This window comes from Haliaeetus albicilla, chromosome 4, assembly GCF_947461875.1.
Source record: "Haliaeetus albicilla chromosome 4, bHalAlb1.1, whole genome shotgun sequence".
Taxonomy (NCBI): domain Eukaryota; kingdom Metazoa; phylum Chordata; class Aves; order Accipitriformes; family Accipitridae; genus Haliaeetus; species Haliaeetus albicilla.
Window position 1 is genome coordinate 11427210 of NC_091486.1, and position 22877 is coordinate 11450086.

At 43.0% G+C, this 22877-nt stretch overlaps 1 protein-coding gene across 2 annotated transcripts; it reads left to right on the forward strand.

Moving 5' to 3' along the window:
* The first annotated feature begins 27 nt into the window (after window positions 1-27).
* LOC104320538 (protein mono-ADP-ribosyltransferase PARP14) lies at window positions 28-21513 on the forward strand. 2 transcript variants are annotated; one of them, XM_069780902.1, is made up of 19 exons: window positions 28-269; window positions 417-523; window positions 606-639; window positions 1597-1671; window positions 2446-2643; window positions 3647-3934; window positions 5852-6088; window positions 6970-9224; window positions 10677-10910; window positions 11196-11417; window positions 12436-12526; window positions 14139-14288; window positions 14794-14856; window positions 16522-16689; window positions 17570-17776; window positions 17876-18469; window positions 19691-19836; window positions 20366-20540; window positions 20762-21513. In XM_069780902.1, the coding sequence occupies exons 1-19, from the start codon at window positions 77-79 to the stop codon at window positions 21049-21051; spliced, it is 5727 nt and encodes a 1908-aa protein (XP_069637003.1). In that variant the 5' UTR covers window positions 28-76; the 3' UTR covers window positions 21052-21513. The 2 variants fall into 2 exon arrangements, with proteins under 2 accessions (XP_069637003.1, XP_069637004.1); XM_069780903.1 differs by lacking the exon at window positions 1597-1671.
* Window positions 21514-22877: the final 1364 nt, after the last annotated feature.

A 22877-nucleotide genomic window follows, 5' to 3' on the forward strand; every position in this document is an offset into this window, starting at 1 on the left:
TGGTTTCCTCGCTGAAGAAATGAAACCGAAAGCGGCGGCGTGTGGCGGGGGGGCGGCAGGGGACGTAGAGGCAGCCATGGCGGGGCCGCGGCCGGGCGGCTTCCCGCTGCTGGTGCGCGGCGACTGGGGCGCCGCCGAGCCGCCGCCCGCCCTGAAGAAGAAGCTGCTCTGCTACTTCCAGAGCCAGAAGCGCTCGGGCGGCGGCGAGTGCGAGCTGCGGACCGCCACCGGCACCGGGCACCTCCTCGTCTGCTTCGCCCACCCCGAGGGTGAGCGGCCGGGGACGGGGAGCGGGCTGAGGGGGGGCGGGCTGAGGGGGCGCTAATGGCCGCTGCCCGCCTTTCGGGCGGAGGGGGGCGCGGGAGGCGACCCCTGCCGCCGCCGCCCTCTCCTCACCGGTGCCCGTGTTTCGGCAGTGAGGCAGCGGGTGCTCGGCCGGCGGGTCCACGAGCTTGACTGGGTGCCCAGAGGGCGGCTGTCGCTGCTCGTCACCGAGCCGCCCGCGGACGACGACCCCGCGCAGGTGAGGCGGGAGGCGCGGGGCGAGGCGGGGGGGCGGGCGAGCGGGGCCGTGTGTAACCGCGCTCCTCTCGCTCCGCTTCCAGGAGGTGGGACCGGCCGGCGAGGCCGAGGCGCCAGGTAGGGTCTGCGTGAGGCGCGGCGCGGGGCTTAAGCGCTCGCCGGGGCTCCGGGCGCTGGCCCGGGGAGGAGGCCGGGCGGGGGGAGCCGGGGAAGGGCCGCGGGGAGGTGGCAGGAACCGCGGACCGAAACCGGTGACCGAGCCGTCTGGTCGTCGAGTGCTTGTCCAGGCTGGCGTTGAGCTGTGGTCCTCCTTTTTCCCCTCCTCCGGCACTCTCCTTCATTTTCTAAACCACAAAATTAACTCGCTTCGTGAAGCACAGCCCTCAAGTAAACTCCAAGGCGTGCATAGAAACTGAACAAACTAACCTTCTGTGTGGGTTTTGTTGCGGTTCCGGCTCACGTTGCATGTGTGCTCCCTGCGGGCCAGAGTTTGCTAATCATAAGTAGCCTGCTTATCTTTATGTGTAATTTACTTATTTGTGCAAATGAGGGTGGCACACAGGTGAAGATTGAGGGCACAGTCTAGAAAAGCAGCCTGACATTACCGGTATCTTTCATTTTCTAATTTAGCCGTGTTCCTTATTGTTTTGAACTAGAGATGTCGTGCAGAGTCGGAATACGTCACGATAAACGCTTTTGCGGAGGTGCCTGGTTTCTAAAGGTGCTTCCCTCCAGAGGAGGGGTGTCCTCAACAGACCCCTTATTTGACAGCACGGTTTTTCTCTCAGCATAGTGCTGTAGTGCATGGGAGGGCCCACTCGCAGTGGTTCATGCAGCGTGACTACATGCTGGTTTGTTTTTTAACATTGTGCCTGCGGCTTCTTGAGCTTAAAGAGTGTTTCTGTAACCACATTCAATATATGGTTTAAAAAAAGGAATATATGGGAGTCTGTGATTCTGGCAGTGTCAAATGAAACTAAATTCAAGCTGTGTTAGCTCCTGGCTCTACAAAAGTGTGACCTTTTTCTTCTTGAAGTACCCAGTAACTGAGAAGTCATTGCCATTTATCTCTAGTTAACGAACCTCAGGTGTCTCTTCCTACCTGCCAGAATAAGGAGACTTCTGTGTGCACTCAGCAGGAGAAGACAGGTGAGCATGCCACTTAGCAAGCAGAGACCAGTGTATTCTTGCTTCTTTGGTTTTCATTGACCTTTATGCTGCAATAGTGCCTTGGTCACCTGGGTGGCTTGCAGTGTTTGTCTAATGTAGTGTAGAAGTCATGATCTCAGGCTAAAATAAATAAATATTTTTTTTTCTTTGTATGAGTCCCTTTAGGAAACTCCCCACTTCACTGGCTGCCTCAGACAGGTCAGTTCCTTAAGGACAGTATGCAGTGGATGCCGACCTTTGTTCTGGGTAAGGCTGTCCCCACCCAGACCTTACCAGCTGCCAGCAGCCCTGCTGGGACGACCTGTGGTAGAACATCAGTAGCTGTGTACCCCAGGTATACTTGAGGTCCTGTGGCAGCCAGCACGTGTAGACCCATGGTGACCCACAGCAATGGCTCTAACTATAAAAGGAGAGGGTGCACAGGCAGAAGAGCGATGGTTCCCCTTGTCGTGGATTTGTGAAGAAGCTTTCATAGCCATTACTTCTGCTGTCCTTGCCTGATGAAGAATAGAAGCCTTTTCTCTTCACCTGTTGATATGGCAGCTCATGCTAGTGATACGCTCAGCTTGTTTGGGATTTAAAGGCTGTTGTGGAAAAAACCACGAGCACCTGAATTACTGTTTATTTGCCTGTTCTTTTCCCTGATCTTATCTGTGATCTGAACAAAAAGTGGTGTGAAAGCTTGGAAGATAATAAGCTTCGGTTTTTTCTTAACTTTCACCTAAGGCATTGGGGTGCGATCTTTCATTTCAGAATCACGTGAGAAATTGGAAGTGGAAAAAGCAACCTCTAGGAAATCTGTCATAGTAGTAACCACTGCCTCTGGGGAGGACATAGAAGATGAGATTGTGGAAATGTACTTTGAAAATAAGAAGAAGTCCGGTGGGGGGGCCATCGAGTCCTACATCAAAAAGGATCAGCAAATGATCATCACCTTTCAGGATGAGGAGGGTATGATCATATCTTACAGTTGTTATATTACTAAAGCTCCCTCTGAAAAATGGGCCTTTGCTGGTGCTGGATCTCTTTGTGGGCATTGCTTCAGCAGAAATGGTGTATTATTCCCAAAGAGTGACAGGATGCAAAAGGAGCAAAAGTGCCTGTCTATTCAATGCAGATGTGGGTTTCTGGCAGTGTTTATAATAACCCACAGGGAAAGAAGTGGTTCTCTAGACCTGTCCCAAATGGTTGATCAAGGCTTACAGAGAATAAGGCAGCAGAAATTACGTCAGGAGCACTGCAGAATAAGTAAGCTTTAATTCTAGTTCAGGAGACTGGGTAAAGCATAGTACACTATTAACTGCAGATCATGGGTAAATATTATTTTGTTATATTTTTTTTTCATATTCATTTCAAATGCCAGGGTTTTGGAGATTGGGAGGAAAAGAGGTAGTAAATATTATGTATTTGTAAGACAGAGAGGTGAATGCTCGCCTCTGTGGAGAACATGATTTTAAAGTAGCCTCAATTTATCTGTAGTTTTTCTCCACACTAAAGTGCTGTTGACTACTTGCTAGTATGTGAAGGATGTATGCAAAAAGAGGAAACTGTTTATGCAGGAGAAACAGTTAAATATTTAACATAGTCAAATATAGTTAAATAGTTAATAGTTAAATATTTGTTAGATACACAAGTAGGATGGAAAACCCTTTCTTTATTTGCTATTTTAGATGTTACTAATCTGGAGAACAGTTTCTTGCACTTGAGGGCAGTAGAAAGGAGGTAGCACTTCAAAAAGTAGCTCCCCCCCCAGGGGAGGCTGGGAACATCTAGATCATAGAGCAGCTTTTATCCTGACCTAACTTTTGATGTAGTTTTGCCTTATTTCTGTTTCTTCTGTGATACGAGAAAATATGGCTGGCCAGACTTTTAAAGTAGAGTGTAATTTAATATGTTGCTCTGCTGTGGTGGGAGGGGAAGAGAAGATCACATCTTTGTTTTCCTGTGGAACTAGATGCCCGAGAAGTTTTGCAGAGGAAGCATCACTCAGTGAAGAAAATTGATCTGTTTGTGAAGCCATGGCAAGTGGAGACTCTCCAGGAGCCGTGCCAAGTGGAGGACTCTCAAGGATCCTTGTCTTCCACCGTAGTTGTGCTTGAAAATGTGCGGGAGACAGTAAAAGATTGCATGTTAATTATGCTGGTAGAGAACATCAGTGGCTTGTCAGAAGATGATGGTGACTTCAGTGTGGAAATGATACCTGAAATACATGCTGCTGTAGTTACTTTTACTGGAAATACTGGTAAGAAGGAGTCAGAGTTGCGGATCTTTCTTATTAGCTACTTGTGTGCGTGTGAGGGAGACTAAGCAGGAAATGAATGTTTTCTGTCATAGGTTTAAGGTTTAATCTGATATTGTGTCATTTTAAATGAGGATTTACTCTACTAAAGTTAATGACATACCTTCTATCTGTAAGGTATAGAGGCTAGTGTAAGTCTGAAGAGGGCTAGCTCTGATTTGGATAGTAAACAGAACAGGCAGGACTAAAACCAAACTATAACTTTATGCAAGCAACAAAAGGGTGTCCTTGGTCTTAGAACAGATCAATGATAAAAGCACTCCTTGCCAAAAGGTGTTACATGTGTAGTAAGTTTGTATGGATTTGAGGGAAAATTGAACAAGTACGTGGAACAGAGCTTTTTAGGTTATTAAACAGACTGCATCAGGCTTGGGAAACCTACTGTAATAGATTGGAGGCTGGGAGAGGATTAGGGCAGCAGCATCTTCTTACAGCTGTTCTCTAGATGCCTCCTGTGCCCACTGCTGGAGACGGGATACTGGGCTGGAAGGACCCTGGGATGCTGGGGCAAGTCCAGCTGTCTTTATGCAGAGTGCCAGCTGTCAGTTATGTGAAGCGTGGAATTAACACCGTATGCTTTGCCTGATGCTGCAGTACCACCTAGTTGTTCAGCTACTGTGTGCCCACTGTGGTTTTTTTAGTGTGTTTGATACCATGCGCTTTCTCTTCTGCCTTATTAGTGATTGATGACAAAGGCACCTTCCAGGTGGTGGAGAGTTGTCCGCTCCTACTTCTCACCAGTGAGAGGTTGAGGGGACTTCCTGGTTGACTTATGGTTGATATTATTAACAAATTCCATCCCAGGACATGGGCAACAGTAAGTGGTATGATAAGACCAGATTCAGAAACAATGTAAGCCAATGCCATAGGTGATGTTGTAGAGATAACAGCACTACATCACCAGGAGAACTGAATTAAACTGACAGCGGTGAACTGGTTCTAGGATTCTTTGAGTGCTGCTGCACTTGAGTCCTTTTAGGGACAACGTGATTTTACGTGTGCTTGATTCTGGGTGAGGAGGTGGGGCAGGAAAGAAGAGAGAATTCTGTCTTCTGTGTGGAAAAATTGTACATCTCTTTAGAAGGTAGAACATGGTGAAAACAAGTTATATGCCACTTTGAATCAACTTTGTGGGAATAGTTATATTACTGCTAGTATGTAAGAATGAAGTTGCTCAGAAATCTTAAAGCTGTGAAGGGATTATTAGTCCTTGGTATAACTAAACCAAAGAAGTTTTTAGTCTCTGAGAAGGCGTAGGGTTTTCTGCTTTAGAAGTCAGAAATTATTTGCCTCTCATATTGTGGTACAGTCACAGATTTTTGGTGTAGCCTTTAGGAAATAAGATGCTCAAAAAACTTAATTGTGTGTTTGCCTGACAGACATAAAAGTGACTTGACTGTCTTTTACTGTGATGATAACAGGGGGGAAAGATAGCCCAAAATAGAATGTGTTTATCGTAAAACTGAAAGAATCCAAATTTGACTTATGTCTGATGAGTTGTATATAAAGCCATAGCCCCAAAATGAACCTGATCTTATTTTCTTTTGGGATTAAAGAGACCCAGTGCTACTCAGTAGGAAAATTAGCGACAAATTCTGGCTATGGTAGTTGTAGTCAACAATTGTGATCAGCCATGTGGTTGGTGAATACTAGTTGACAGATACTGAATATGTGGAAAGAAGTAGCTGTGTGGGCACCTCTGAGTTGGTAGATGCTTTGTAATTCAGTGCTTTGGTCAGTGTACACAGCGATAGTCTGCTAACATCGTAGTAGAAAAGCAAGCTACTAATTTGATCTTGGGTTTGGTGTTGGTTTGTGTTTTGGTTTTTTTTTTTTTCTCCTTCTCCCTTCTCTTTCTAGCTGCAGGAGAATTTGCTAAAAAGCTTAATGAAAACCACAGGGCAAAGCAACAAAATATTACTGCACGGTGCCTTGAGCTAACAAAAAGCATTAGGGCTGAAAATATACCACCTAACACACCCAGTGACTATATAACCGTCTACTTTGAAAATAAGAAGAACGGAGGTGCACAAGTGGTGAATGTTCAGCAGCTGCCTGATGAAGATGCAGCTATCATTACATTCAATGACCATAAAGGTAATACAGAAATAAGAAGTCTTTATTTCTTCGAGACCCTTTCACTTTAAGGTCAAAATGTGGATTTTCTGGAGAAATGCCTACTTTGCCCTCATGATACAGCAGATCTGGTGCTTTGTCAGCAGGTCTCTGCTAACTGGAGTGCGAGCTTAAGTTTTGGACCAGCTGGGCATGAGGCATAGAATTTTTTCCTTTTCATGCACAGTTTATTTCACCCAGGCCTTGATCTTACAGTTCAGGTTACAGTTTGAGTTTAATAGAGAAAGCACAGCCCCACGTAGCGCAGGAGACTTCTCCGCTTGTCCGTGTGTCCCCCCCCTCCGCCTTCACCTCCAGCTGCCCCATGGCAATGTGCACTGTCTGGCTCACCTGAGGACTATTTCTTGGACAGCTTTTTGGCTGGAGAGCAGGTGCTGAGCATCTGTAGAAGGTGGAGGACAAGGGGAAAGCTGGAGGCATTGCAGCAAAGGGTAGAGCTGAAGGGAAATTGAAGAAAATGGATGCTCTTTTGGGGGGAAACGAGGGAGCTGCGACTTGATACTGCTGAGTAATAGCCCAGACAACTACTGAGTTGGGCACTTCAAGTACAGCATGTAACAGAAGTGGGGGCAGTGGCAGCGCTGTGCATACCTCCTCCTGGAGGTGGACAGTGTTGGTTCTTAACTGTGTCTCTCTAACTTAGTCTTTGGCATTTGAAACCAGCAACTTTTCAATAATTTGGGATTATTTGTATCTGGGAAGGGGGGAAAATCTGTGTAAAACTGTGCTTGGACATAACAAACACTATTATATAGAAAACAAAGTTGGTTTGTTTTTTTTTTTTAAATCTTAGGTTGTAAGTGCTAGCATTAATTGTTTGGGTTTTTGTTTGTTCATTTTAGATGTAAGCAATATCTTGGCAAAGCAGCATTCACTCAACAAAACGCCAATCTCTGTCTATCCTTACTACATCTCGCTGGGAACAGCTCTATATGGAAAGGGTGGGCCACAAATAAAGAAGCCAGATCCAATTACAGTGCCTCTGGATTTGTATATCTGGTGTTACCTGCAGAGAAATAATAGGCTAATTGAGGCAGTAACTTGTGAAATGGCAAAGTGTAATTGTGTGCTAACGTGGCCTGAACCCCACTCTGCAGACCCAAAAGTTACTTTGCATCCTTCAGCTACTTTGTCTGAGCAGAAGAGATTGGTATCTCGGTTGATCAAGACATGGAATGAAAATGTTTCCACAGCATTTTCACATAGCATATCGAAGTACAAAGCAATTACATGTCAAGTAAGCGCAGAGGTGTGGGAAGCCATTAGGAACAGCTTTACCCACGATGAAGTTCTGATAATTCCATGTATTTCCAAGGATTTAGTTGTTCTAGTAGGTGAAAAAGAAGTTGTGAAGAATGTTGAACAAGAACTGAAGTTTCTGATAGAAAAGACCACCAGAGAAATTGAAAGAGAAAAGCAAAGAACTGAAGAAATGGTGGTAATGGGTCCAGGGGAATATGCAATTTTACAGACTACTGGTCTTGAAGAAAAAATTTGTACAGAGTTCCCAGCCCTGCAGATAACTTATGATCGTTTGCAGAAGATAATTAACCTATGTGGAGTGCCTGAGGAAGTTTATAAAGTAAAAGGGGAAATATTAGATAATATACGCAAAATGGCAAAGAAAACAGTTAATATCCACCCTTATATTTTCCAGTTTTTAGAGCATATTGATAATGAAACCATGTCACAGAGCCTGTTTATGTCAAAACAAATTAGTGCCTTTTATGAGCTTGGTACAGAAGCTATCATCTTGAAAGGGAGCACTCCTGAAGATCTCCTAAAAGCAGAACAAGAAATAAAGAAGGAACTGGACTACAAAACCATTACTTTGGAGGATGAGTCAGTCCTCCAGAAGAAGGAATGGAGGATGCTCACCAAGCAAAACTGCTCTAATGAAGCCGTAACAGTCACTCAGGCAGAGAGTCAGGTCATCATTGCTGGTTGTTCTCAAGCAGTAGCAAAAGCCTTTGAGGAACTTTTTAACTTTATAGATGAAAACACACAAGTACAAAAGGTCATTGGAGGAAAGCCCATGGCTGTCATAATGTTTTTTGAGAAAGAGAAGATTAATGTTTGGGGTGACTTACGGAATAAAGGTGTGCAAGTTGACTTTAGCATACAGAAGAAATGTGGAGTTATATCCTTGAGTGGGCCAAGAAGAGAAGTGCTGAAGGGAGTCACCTTAGTTGAGCAAATTCTGTCCGGCCTGCATTATAAGCGTGTGGTAATGAGAGAGCCAGGAGCCAAGTCGTATTTCAAAGAGCGAGAACACTTTTTTGCTGCCAGTGCAAAACAAGAGTTTAAGTGTCTAGTCAGGCTGGAAGAGCCGTCAGAAGAACAGCTGGAAGACCAGCAAGAACATAGTAATATAGGTAAGCCCTATAGGCAGGTGACCATAGGTGGAGTTACAATAGCCGTTTATAAAGCTGACTTGTGCACTCATCCTGTTGATGTTGTGGTAAATGCATCTAATGAAGACTTAAAACACATTGGTGGCCTTGCTGAGGCACTGCTAAAAGTGGCTGGTCCAGAGCTGCAACAGGAGTGCAACGAGCTGGTGAGTAAGAACGGGAGTTTGCAGCCTGGCTGCGCAGTTATCACGGGCGCTGGGAAACTCCCCTGCAAGAACGTCATTCATGCTGTTGGGCCCAGGTGGAGGAAGGATGAAGCAGAAAAGTGCGCGTACTTGTTAAGAAGGACAGTGAAGAAAAGTCTGCAACTAGCCGAAACATTTAATCATCGTTCCATAGCTCTGCCTGCTATAAGCGGAGGGATTTTTGGCTTCCCGCTGGAAGAGTGTACATATTTGATTGTATCCTCCATCAAGGAGACCTTGGAAGAATCCATGGGGGACAGCAGCTTGAAGGAGGTTCATCTTGTGGATATTGCACTGAATAACATTCAGGCTTTCAGCAAGGCACTGAGAGAAGTGTTTTCAGATTATTCACCTTCCTACACGTCACTGCATCAGACCAGTACAGTTCATCAGCCTAGGAAAAGCAAAATTTCTCAAAATAGCAAGAACTTCCCATTGGTAACAACTGAGGAGGGCCTTGACATCATGCTGAAAGAAGGAAGCATTGAGGATGCTACAGTAAGTGTGTTAAATTATACACCTTTAAAATATCAAGCGTTTTGGGTTGGTTTTTTTTTTTTAAGGAAAAAAAAAAAACCAAAACAAAAAACCACAAAAACCCCCCAAAATGACCAACCTTAGACCATCACCTGTAATTAGCAATGTAACATGTTTGATATGTTGCTGAAATTGGCTATCACTGCTGATACTAAGAATTGCTATTACATGACTGTCTTACATGATAGGTACAGATGGCTGTGGAGCATTGCGTTTTTTCATCTACTAAAGCAGAGGCACACAGATCCCTGTGGCACACAGCGCATTACAGTATAGCAGAAGCAACTGGGGTCAGCAGGAATGGTTCAGGGTTCCAAACCCCCCCTTACTCGACCTTGCTGGGCAGGAACCACTTGCATGCAGCATTGACCTTCCCAGAAATCCTGATTACAAGAGTGTGGTACTAGCGCAAAAGCCAAAGTGTCAGTTAACGTGATTACCCTGCTGCATGAGAGTGGCTGGGTGCTTCCAGATCCACTGTGGTCCTGAGGCAGCACAGACATGCATGTCTGAGCCCTGGGCCCACAGCCAGTCTAATTCTCCCTGCATCTGTAGCATATTGATCCGGGGAACTATTATTCATTATGTCATTGGTAAACACTGGCACAAAATGTACAGTTGCTATTGCATTTTCTGTGGAGAACCAACTTCACTAATTGATTTACAGTTGCCTCTGGTATTGAATTGGTGTTAGCTCTCTGATGGCTACTTCACTGGGGTGGCCGATACCGAAAGCAACTCCTTTCAGAACCCTTTCCATAGTGGCCAGCAAATCCTTTCAGGAGTGGATGCCTCCCACAGCTTGTGCATGCAGCTCCTCCAGTTGGCCAGGGCAGAATATACATTAAAATGTGTATAGAGGTCCTTCCTGAGAAGCTGAATATAGTGCTTGACACAATGTTCATAGCACTTTGTATTGTTCTCCCTTATAAATTACTGTTTTTCTCACTTTTTTCTCCTTAGCTTTCCTCCAGTCTTGTTTGTTTTCAGCTTCTCCTTTTTCTCTGGACTAGCCGTACATGAGATGTCTTGCTTACCTCAGTGAACACAGATTTATTTATCTGTTTTTGGGTTTTTTTTGTTTTTGTCTGTGAGCTTTGCTTGGAAAGTGAACTTGTGTAAATGTTTTTCAAATGGAGGTAGAATGAGTAGACCAGGAATGCAGAATTTTAACTTTCTCCCATCAGGTTGAAATGAATTTCACTGTTAACTTGGCTTTTGTGTTGCTTCGGGCAGCCTCATGGTATTAGAATTGAGCATAACTTCTGGTTTATTCCAAAACTTTGTTCACTCTCGGATTGCTGTCCCAAAAATTTACTTTGTAAATTGTCAGGTAGGCTGTATTTGATTAATCAGTGCAAAGTTTAAATCTGATACTTAAAAGCTAGAGTTTTTGCTTGCGTGTTTTTTCAGACAGACATTATTGTCATCAGTGTTGCCAAAGATCTCCAGCTTGATAAAGGGCCACTCGCTAAAGCTTTGCTAAGCAAGGCAGGGCCAATGCTTCAAATGGGCTTGAAAGAAGAAAGCCTAGGAAGAACACGTCGGGAAGGATCTGTGTTCAAAACAAAAGGTTACAATCTAGACTGCAGTGTTGTGCTGCATGCTGTTCTACCTGCATGGTCCCAGAGACACGCACCTGGAAAGGTATGAGGGTTTTTATTTGTCTGAACTCTAATTTGACTGGACTTTGTAGTGGGCTTAAGGCCACTTTTCCTTTGAAATGGGGGACAGTGTCATAGAAGATGAGAGAGTTTGGCCTGTTCTTTTTTTAACTGTGTGGCTGATGCCTTGTTGACTGATATGTTCCTTGTGATGTATGCAATTATTGTATTTTAACACCAAGAGATAGCTAAAAAGGAAAGTGCTACATTGCACATACTGGGAAAAAAAATTACTTTCAGTACCTGAAAAAATCATTGTGCTTTACAGGTCCTGGGCAGTATCATCACAAAATGCCTGGAGATTGCTGAGGAACTATCTTCAAAGTCAATTACTTTCCCAGCAATTGGGACAGGGAATTTGGGATTCCCAAGGTCTGTTGTTGCTAATTTACTGTTTGACAAGGTGTTTGAATTCAGTAGTAAAAATGGAGTAAATTCTCTTAAGGAAGTTCACTTTCTGTTGCATCCAAAAGACACTGCTAATATTCAGGTGAGTTACCATGTTCTTCTGTCTCTATTATATGCTGGTTTATTTGGGTCTGTTCCATGATACTTGGCCATCTGATGATCTCCAAAGAATCCATAGGGTGCTTGTTCTTGTACTAAAGAAAAATTTTTCTGGCAGTCTCTCTTGTCTGTACTGAAAGTTCTCTTTCTGGTTCTACCCCTCATGGTCATTTGCATGTCCTGTACAGCCCTGCTCCCTTCCTGTCCTTTTATGTCGCCTGGCAACAATATAGACGAAAGTGTGATTACTCTTTATGTCATGAACTCACCTAATTCTTCAGTACGTAGGACTTGCCTGCAGATAAATTTGCTGCAGCTTATGCATAGATACCTTCGCCCTTGGGAAAAGGAGTGCTTTCAATGGAGTGCTAGTGTCTTTTTGGGAAGAATAATTATGCTAGGATTGCTGTGCTGGTAAACTTCTCCAGTAGAAACATATCAGTATTCCACATCCTCCATTCTTCAGTATCACATTAGCACACATTTTCTATATCCACGCTCAAGTTACTCATCTCACACATGAATCTCTCAAAAGAGAGCAGTCGCACTGTGAATTAATGTCCAAATAAGTGTTTCTGCATCTGTTGACTTCTGCTATTTTGTGCAGTAGCTAATACATTTTCAAAGGCCAAACTTGAAGGCTACTGTGCTAAAGCCTGAGCTATTGTGTATAGAGAAGGGTGGCATTAGCTGCAAGACTTGATTTAGAGTGTAAACTAGCCTCTCAGTGTAAGGATGCCATCTGTTAATCTATCCTTCTGGAATGGTAACTAGGGCTTTGACTTAGTTATTTATCATTTCTGTCTGTTGCTCATACTAAATAACCTAGCACTCTGAGAAGAACAGTGTGTCAAGGCTTGCCATCAGCACTATGGGAGATGATATGAAGTAATTTATGTTAAGCTCTTTCTAAATGTTTTTTAACTTTACTTTTCAAACGTATATTTCTACTGTGTAATCTAAAGACTTCTACAGGGGTTGATTGTAATTTTCTTCTCTAGGTATTTTCAGATGAACTTGAGAAGAGGTGTGGAAATACTGTAGATGTTAAAGTGCAGAAGACTTCTCCAAATAAGGCTAGACAAGGCACAGGTAAGCTTGTTTCACAGAAGTTGTGTGCCTAATGGATTTTTAAAATTATTTTAAATATTCCAGGGAATGCATTTATTATGGATGTTTAGATGTTCGTTTGGTGAAGATGTAATTCCCAAAGTCCAAGTAACAGTTGAAATGGATATTTAGGTGTTTGTTTGGTGAGAGTCTTGGTTTAATCCCAGCTGGTAACTAAGCACCATGCAGCTGCTCACTCAATCTCCCCCCCTCAGTGGGATGGTGGAGAGTATCAGAAGGAAAAAGGTAAGACTCGTGTTGAGATAAGAACATTTTAATAGAACACAAAGGAAGAAACTAATAATGACAATAACAATAATAAAATGACAATAATAATAAAAGGATTGAAATGTACAAAACAAGTGATGCACGATGCAGTTGCTAACCACTCCCCGACCAATGCCCAGTTAGTTCCTGAGCAGCGATCTGCCCTGACCAACTTCCCCCAGTTTATGTACTGGGCATGACATCACATGGTCTGGAATAGCCCTTTGGCCAGTTTGGGTCAGCTGCCTTGGCTGTGTCCCGTCCCACCTTCTTGTGCCCCTCCAGCCTTCTTGCTGGCTGGGCACGAGAAGCTGAAAAATCCTCGCCTTAGTCTAAACACTGCTTAGCAACAACTGAAAACATCAGTTTGTTATCAACATTCTTCTCATACTGAATCCAAGACATAACACTATACCAGCTATTAGGAAGAAAATTAAGTCTATCCCAGCTGAAACCAGGACAGCAAGCATGTCATTTCCAAAGTCCAAGTAGCAGCTGAAGTGGCTGCTGTAAAGGCAGCATACAGTATTTTCAGGCTGAGTGTCTGTAATGTCTGAAACAGTGTTGGAGGTGCTAAGAAAAAAAAAGTACTTGAGATTCAGTATCAGGGTAGTGCCCCTACAAATCAGGACAGCAGAAGCTACTGTGGTCCGAGGGCACAAGTAAGGCTTTTTTCTTTTATTGGTGCAGTACTTGATTAGATCGTGAAGAGGTTGGTGTCTTCTTGTGTCCTGGGAAGGCAGGTGAGTTCCTGGTTATATGTCTTAAAGTGGCCTCTATGGAATACTGTTAAATCTGTTACATGTTCAGATGAATAGCAAAACCAAACTGAAATATCTTTGGTGTTATCCAGCCTAATGCAACTGCAGAGTGTAGAAGACGAGTTACATGTTGAAAACTTAATTGAGTTTTTACAAATAACATACAGGTAAAAAGGTCCTGTCATGCAGTAGAGAATCTGCCTGAAAACTCTGTGAGACAGAGGAGCAAGGGAGTGAGAGTTGGAAAGTTTGCTGCTGTCTTACCTTGGAGTTTTGCAAAGGCTTAGACAGTAAAATGTCGCGAAGTAGCATCTGTATACCAGGTGTGCAGCAAAACAAGTTTTTTATGCCATCTCAGCATGAATAGTAATGATGGGAATAGGTGAAGGTTGATCAGAGACTGCTGAGAGAAGGAATGATTTTCAGTTAACATGGCAGGCAGTCCTCTTCACAGGCTGAGTCTGGAGCCAACCTGTGGTCTCTGTAGGTGTTGTACCCAGGAATAAGTCCCTTATCTCTTATCTCATTGCTCCCTTCTGCTCAGCATCTGTATTTCTTTCCTGCAGCTTTCTCTGGTACCTCTTCAGCCCCAGCACAGAATGTACATGAAATTACAATTGGGTCCATCGTGTTCCGGGTGGCGGAAGGTGATATTACCAAGGAAGAGGCAGATGTCATTGTAAACATAACAAACCAAACCTTCAGCCTCAAAACAGGTATTTTAGTAGGTATTATGTATGGTTGGAAGAGCTGGATAAGGAGGGTAGGAAGTATATTTTCCAATGTTTCAAACCCTTTTGTTTCATAGTGTGGCTTCTGTTTTGCTTCTTAGGGTACAAAGGTTCAGTTAGGGAGTGTCTGAAACTTTTTTGCTTGTTAATCCATGTTACAGGATGGCATGTTTTCTTGCAGCAGGGGAAACCAATAATTTTAGGGTTTTGTTTTATAAAGCCATTTTATAGAACGTCTCTTCGACTAAAGGGGAAGACAAGCCTCAATGAAATTTTGACCTCACTGAAACTTGTTAGGTACTTTAGACATCACTTTGAATAGAAAAGCATAAGCCTAAAATTTAGACAATGGTGCTTTTCAGTTATAACCTTTACTGTTACCGGGATTGAGATATTTTAGATATTACATGGTACACAGTTCTGCCTCAGATGGGACTTTAATGGCATTAACAGTAGTAACAGTGGATTCATATGCCTGTTCTCATTTAAGGTGTGTCTAGAGCAATTCTGAACGGTGCTGGAAAAGCAGTTGAAGATGAATGTGCCCAACAAGGTATGGTTACAACATTTCTGACCTACTTTCTGAAGGTGTTCATGCATGGCAGGGAATCTGTTGGAATACTTTCTCAGTGCCTACTGTACATCCTTCCGTATTACGCACTGTGTTACATCAGCTAGTTTTTAATCAGTTCATGTGATATTTGTGAAACATCTAAAGAGGGAAGGAAGAGGAAAAATCGTAATGAAGAGAGGGCTTCTAAGCATGTGCAAAGAATTAAATCTATTCATTATTGCATCCTCTTATTCCAATAAAGCTTTCCATGATAAAAACAGATCGAGTCTACTTTGAACAGAGCCATGAGCAAGGGATCATCTTGGCAGTAATGTTAATAGAGAAGCTATACCTCACTGGAAGCAACTGTCTACCTGCAATTCCTTTTGTCATTCCCAAGTGAGAAAATGTTTGCTGTTGGCTTAACCAGCAACCTACTACCACATCCTCTCTGTGACCAGGAGGGAACACTGGTGAAGTTGGGTTCCTGCCTTAAAAGAGGCATTTATTTGTAGACCAAATTCAGCTAGTGAACAGCAAATATAATGAATTGGGGAGTAACGATGGACAAGTATGTGGTTTAAAACCCCCCAAAATAAGGGAAGTAGGAAAGACACTGGTGTGGAGGTCAGCTTGGAAGACTGACCAAAGGAAAAGAATTATGTGGAGTAGATAAGAGGTAAACCTCTGTTATGGAGGCCACAAGGGTAATTCAGGCTAGGTGGCCTGAGGGTACATGGCATGCTTGTGTGTGCATGAAGACAGACTGTAGTGCTAGTCTGCATGAAGTTCTCCAAGTCTGCAGAGCAAACGTCATGGTTTAACCCCAGCCAGCAACTGAGCACCATGCAGCCTCTTGCTCACTTCCCCCCCACCCAGTGGGACGGGGGAGAGAATTGGGGTGGGGGGTGGGGGGATGATGAAACTGTGGTTTGACATAAGAACAGTTTGGTAGAAAAGAAAGGAAGAAACTAGTAATGATAATAACAATAATAAAATGACAATAAGAGGATTGGAATATACAAAACAAGTGATGCACAATGCAATTGCTCACCACTCGCCAACCGATGCCCAGTTAGTTCCTGAGCAGTGATCCACTGCCACACCCCCCCGCCCCCTTCCCCAGCCAACTCCCCCCAGTTTATATACTGGACATGGCACCACATGGTCTGGAATACTCCTTTGGCCAGTTTGGGTCAGCTGCCTTGGCTGTGTCCCCTCCCAACTTCTTGTGCCCCTCCAGCCTTCTTGCTGTCTGGGCATGAGAGGCTGAAAAATCCTTGACTTGTTGCTAACTAGTGTTTAGACTAACTGAAGACATCAGTGTGTTATCAACATTCTTCTTATACTGAACCCAAAACTTAACACTATACCAGCTACTAGAAAGAAAATTAACTCTATCCCAGCCGAAACCAGGACAGCAAACGTGACAAAGGTGCACACCAAATTTATTCGCCAAAGGCGGCAAATATTTTAAAAACATAAAATGAATCCTTGTGCCTTGAAAGTGAAAATAGAGAGAGGGGGTTGCACAGTTTGTGGATGGAGACTTGAAGCTTATTCTGGGGAATATTTGTCATTGTTTCTTATCTCCTAGTGAGGATTAGTACACATCTGTATTGTGGATAATCGTTGATTGATTACCTTCTCCTACTTATGTTTCAGCCTCACAACCTAACAAGAGCTATATCACCACCCAAGCGGGAAGCCTGCCATGCAAAAAAATAATTCATTTTGTTGCCCAAGATAATATCAAGGTGCTAGTCTCCAAAGTGCTTCAGGAGTGTGAATTACAGCAGTACACCTCTGTCACCTTCCCGGCAATTGGAACAGGTCTGTGTCTCCCTTTTGAAATGGGTTCAGTGCATGTGATGCTGCTGATCTCACGGCTCAAGTGATGAGTTTGATTTATCTAGAGGGGTTATTCTTTGATGAAAATATATTCAAAAACTGCAGACTTTAAAACTGTTATTCGAAGCTTGTGAAGACCTAGAAAGCTTCACTCCTTGCAGTCAGCTAGTATGTAAAAAGCGTGAGTGCTCTAGAGCCAATGCTTCCTTGCTAACAGGGGTTCAAAGGTATGTCTATACTTCCTGGAGGACCATAAATGTTTGTCACAGCAGCCTGATCTGCGTGGGCAGCTCCTCAAAGAACGTCCAGGGAGCTATTTCTCTAGTGTTGAAATCAGTAGATGATGCAGCTCTAGCTAGCAGCTGGACAAGTAGGTTATACGGGTGGAATGTGAACCTGTCAAGAAGGCCAGATTGTCCCTTTTTCTTCTCTTGCTATTTCCAGTTAGTTCAGTAGAAATCCCTGGAGTCAGAGAATCCAGAACTGGGCCCCATGCACGCAGGGACTTCTTGCATGAATAAAACTAGACTTGATTTTTGAGCAAAGAGTTGGCTACTGAGCCACTGAGCATCAGGCCCATGGCTTATTAGGTAACCAAGCTGTATCATCTACATCATAACCTGATCAGCTGCCACATCAACAAAAGTACATTTCCGTTTTTCTCTTGCTGGAAAGGTGGCCTCAAACCTCCTTTTCCTGATAAGTAGAAACTTTCCCTAATTTCCAGCCTGAAGTTTTTTCTGACCTGTTTATGATGCAAGTGATTGTGGGTAAGTTCATAACTCTTCTTTTAAAGATGTTTTAACCATTTGTAACAGTTATTAATGCTTTTTAAAGGCAAAATGTTTGTAACTTGTTTCAGGTGAGGCAGGCCGTGATCCAGCTGAAGTAGCTGACAGCATGATAGATGCAATAACTGACTTTGCAAGAAGTAATTCTGCTCCATCTGTGAAAACAATTAAAGTTGTCATCTTTCAGCCACATCTGCTGAGTGTGTTCCTTACAAGCATGCAGAAAAGAGAAAGTCCTGCTAAAAGAGGAGCCAAATTATTGCTTTCCAAGTTAACATGTAAGTAGATGTCACTTAAGTACAAGTTATAGATCAATCTGTTTACCACCAGCTGATAATGATTAATATTCATTACAACATTTGTGTATTTCAATGTAGCATTCTGGAGCTCTGAGAAACGTTCCCCAAAAGAAAAAAGCAAAGCAATTTTGGAAGAGAAAATCGACCTGGCTGTTGTGCAGATTTGTGGTGAAAACAAAAAGAAAGTGGAAGAAGCTGAAAACTGGTTGAAAAGTGCAATTTTAAAGGAACAGTTTCAAACAGAAATCACAGATGAGTCTATCTTTCATTTCGGTGAAGCAGAGAGTGAGGAACTATGTAACCTACAAAACAAATTAAAAATTGCTCTTTGTTTGGGTAGTACCTCTATTCGAATTTCAGGTGTTGAGAAAGATGTTTGGATTGCTTATTCAACTATTCAAGAAATGATCCACAGGGTAAAAGCTGCTAAACAGGAAGAGATCAAGGCAGAACTTTTACAAAACTTAATTGAGTGGAAATATTTTGAAAAGGATTCCTATGTGCCCTTTGACAGTCTCACAAATATGCACTTGGAAAATGCTTTCCTGGGAAAGCAGAAGGATATTTCAGTCATCATTCATGGGAAAAAGTACACAGTGAATATGGAAGCTAAATATGCTGTGGATGACCAAGGAAAACATAAACTGATTACACGTGTTGATAAATCTGAAGGTAGGTAAAAGCATCTTGAAAGACTGACGTTCCCATGTTAAAATCAGGTTGCATCAAGCCTAGTCAGAGTAAGAAATGGTAAGAATATGCAAAATATTGTTAGGAGCTTTGTGCAGGTCCATTTCTGGAGAATGTAGAAAGGAGCTGAATTGGGAAACAAAAATAAAAGAATCCTGCAGTTAAAATTTTTGGAAATGTAGGTAATGTGTTCTGAGGTTCTTAACAGACTTACTAGCAATAATTAGATGTTCGTAGCAGTTGTCATTCCTGATCTCGGCCCATTTCTGTTCTTGAGATGTATCCTCTTCCATTTACTTCTGGTCCTTTACAATATAAGGAGCTACCTTTTTCTTGCTCATCCATACAGGACTTTTCCCAGTGTGTTATTTTTCTTTGTCCTGCTGTGACTCAGTTTTACATGGGCGCATTTTATATCTTAATGGGAACAACTTTTTTGTCCAGTTAACACTTGAAAGTGAAAGTGGACAGGTTTAAGTAACTGTGCAACTCGCAGTGCCTTAGTAATGCCTCATGCACATATTTTCAGTTTTTTATTTTTTTGTTCTCCTACCAAAAAATGTCACTTCTAATTGAGGAAACCTATAATGCTGGATGTCTGTAGCATATGCATCAGTCAGTGATACTGTTTGACAACACAGCTAGATAGCAGGCCTCACATGAAATGAGAGAAGGGAAGACTTCTGCTTTTCAGATGGAGAGTATATTCTTGAACTTTTTAACTTAAAACCTTCGTTGTTCAGATGCTTTGCTCCTAGTCTCCTAGTTGATGAGAATTAACTACTCCGTAAATTTGCATTTGCTCCATGTCCTTGAGAACTTGATTTGCAGGGAAGGTGGTGTGGTTTAACCCCAGCCAGCAACTAAGCACCACGCAGCTGCTCACTCGCTCCCCACCCCCCCACAGTGGGATGGGGGAGAGAATCAGGGAAAAAACCCTAAAACTTGTGGGCTGAGGTAAAAACAGTTTAATAGAACAGAAAGGAAGAAAATAATAAAATAGCAATGTTTGCAGTGGCAAACTAGAAACTACAACACCGTAATCCTCTGGTAAAACACCCATGCAGTACTCTTGGCTGACAATGACCAGTAGGCGCTAGTGATAAGCTATACATATGGGCTTTTAGAAGGGTTTGTAGCAGGGCGTGTTTCATTTTAAGCAGAGGATTTGGGTAAATATGATTGATTATATTTTTTCTGCAGATCAAGAGTCAACAGTGCTTCCTGCAACGTGGGACGATATGCAAAACCAGCGACTCAAAATAGTGGAACTAAAACCAGGATCAAGAGAATATGGAGACGTGCAGGAAAGGTTTCTGAATACCTGTCAGTCATTAAAAATCGTAAAGGTAAAAGCATGTCATTGTTTCTGATAAGTGATGTAGGATACTAATAACAATGGAAAAATAAATTCCACTGGGATTTCTGAAGTTGGACAAGTCTTTATGGCTGTCACTAACTTTAATCAGCATCAGTTTAATGTTGCAGTTGAGGTATTTGGAACAACTCTTAAGCAGTTGTTTCTTCAGCACCAAGGGAGAGTGCTCTTTCTTTAAATTGTTTTGCTATAGTAGAGCACAGTATTTGCTCACTTAAGCCATGTGTGCTTTGCAGGTAGGCAAGTCATCTATGCCCCAGAAACCTGCAAAACTGTCCTATATTGTTTCCCATGGAGTGTTTCTGTCGTGTTTTGGGCTGGGTTCTGCTGTCTGTCATGCCAAAGTTTGGAGTGATTTGGCAAACTTATTTCATCATCTGGTGTACATGCATTGGAGCTGGGAGGAGAAACTTGGAAGCAGATTGAATTGTTGATACACTAATGTTTTTCATGACAGCAACCTAAAGAAAACTAAAGTGCCTTACTTTCAAACTTTGCAGATTGAAAGGGTACAGAACCCATTTTTTTGGAAGGCCTACCAAATAAAAAAGCGTGAAATGGATAACAAAAATGGCAACAGAAATAATGAGAGGCTTCTGTTTCATGGGACAAGCAAGGAGTCATTAACATTAATTAACACCTGTGGATTTAACCGGAGCTATGCTGGAATGCACGGTAATACAAATTTCAAAACAACTCTTGTTTTCCTGAATAGGGCTAGGACTGATTTGCCATGCCATCTGTATAGTTCTGCATTGTATGCAAAATTATTTGTTTTGTTAAATTTCCCTACTGCAAATAAGCAAAATTGTCAAGAGATTCACAGGCTCTGAAGATGGCAGACAAGTGATTGCTGCTAATGAAATGCTCACAGACATTTGTTTTTCTGACTACAGCTGCAAACTTTGGAAATGGAACGTACTTTGCTGTTAACGCCAGCTATTCTGCCAGCGACACCTACTCTAAACCAGATGCGGATGGGAAGAAGTACATGTACTTGGCTCGAGTTCTTGTTGGAGAATATTCTCAGGGGACAAAAGGATCAATTACTCCAGCAGTAAAAAATGCCAGTAACTCTATAGATCTGTTTGATAGCTCAACTGATAATGTGAGCCAGCCATCCATGTTCATCATATTTAATGACATTCAAGCTTACCCTGAATACCTTATCACTTTCACTAGATAAGCATTTTGATTGCAGCCAAGACTGCATGTCTTTCAGTTTTTGTGTAGAACAGAAAAACTGTTAACAAAATACACAACGAAAACAAGAAATAGTTTTATCAAATTAATTTCTTAAAGCTTGGTTACATTTAAGCAACCTCTGGCAACTTTTTATAGTACTGAAATAGCTTGTTTACACTCAGAGTAGCTGAGGTATTTAACACTTGAGCTCAATATTCTACTGAAAAATGCTGTTAAATTACATATCAAGCCTTTGTACTGAATTAGCCTTTCCATGCAGTTTCATGGCCATCCTAGTTGCACTAGGAAGTGGGGAGTGCTGGCAGGGGGCTGGAAGGGATCTTCTTTCAGCCGCTGACCGCTCGATGTTGCATTTCTGATGGCTTCTTATACTCTGGAAGTTTCAGTCTGCACCATGAATTATGAAACAGTGGTTTTCAATAAAGGAACTAATTGTAGTTAATGGTTTGTGTTTGTTTAAACCTCTCCGAACACTCAGCATTGGTTTTCAACCAGTGAACTTCAATGAACTTGATGTCTCAAGTAGGGATTTGCTTGGTTTTTAATACAATAACCCTCCCTGGCAGGTTAATGAGACGTTCTATAGAAGTTGCCTGAGTTACCTTATATATAGCCTAAGAGAGACAGGAAAGTAAATTTTGAGAAATGTTTCTGTTGTCATATACCAGGTTCAGCAACCTTCCTGTGATCTTAAGGAGAAATGAATAGAGCAAAGAAAAGCACAGAGGGGTGGGGGTGGTGGGTTGTTAAGGCTTAAATAAATAGGTTATCTCAAAGGCGTGATCATTAACAAGCCAAAATTCAGAGTTCCATGTTGGGGGGTGGGGGGAAGCAAAGCAACATCATCTTCTTTGTAGCATGCTGGCAGAATAAAAAAATATGCCTCTCACAGCCTTAGGCATCGTAAGATCTTCCAGTGAAAAAGCAGAGTGATGCAGCACCTCCACGTTCTAAAAACCCTTGGCTCCTCTGGGTGTATCGGCTTTGACTGACTTGGTTGGATGATTAAGAGAAAATCTTCCACTACTTGCTTTACGTAGTTAGGTTGCTATTACTTCAAAGTTTTACTGTGGGTTGGTGTGTCCATGCGAGCAATAATCATGGCAGGGTAAACATTGCCGAGGGATGGGTTTTCTAGGGAAGGTGGTGTGAAATCATGTGAACCTGCAAGTATCTCGGTAGAGCTGCGAGGATCGGGCTGGTCATTCACGCCCCACCCCATCGCTCCCTCTGTAACAGCGCTGGAACCACTCGCTTTGGGCTTCTTTGCCTTTGATTGTGTCAGTTTTCTAACTGCTGAAACATGCTGACTGTTGAGTTCCTAGTCCTTGAGATCAAGATAGGGGCTGGGGGGCCAAAAGTCCTAAGTTTTGCTTTTAGAATGAGTGAACTTAACCAACCTCTGTAACAAATACCAGTGGTCACTGGCTCATTGACATGACAGGAGCCAGAGACGATGGCTTGGGGTGCTTCACTGCAGCTGGTGGGTCACTTGTACCAGTCTGAACTTTCTCTCCAGGAGACAGTAACGCATCCGTTCTCAGCTTCTCCACCACCACAAGCAGCAGCGGAGAACGCCAAGGTGGGTTTTTTCGCCGGTGCTTGCGTTACAGGCGCCTAGGGCATCAAGCACGGAGCAGAAACCTGCAGCACAGGGCTCTGTGCAGGTGCTGAGTAAGTAAGACGCTGCTTCTCTAGGCGAGTTTGTTATAACCGAAAGGTAAGGTGGAGGCGGAGGAGTACAGGGGGGACCTTGTTGCTCCGGCAGCCCGCGGGCTTCCAGCTCCCCGCGCGGGGAGGAAGCCG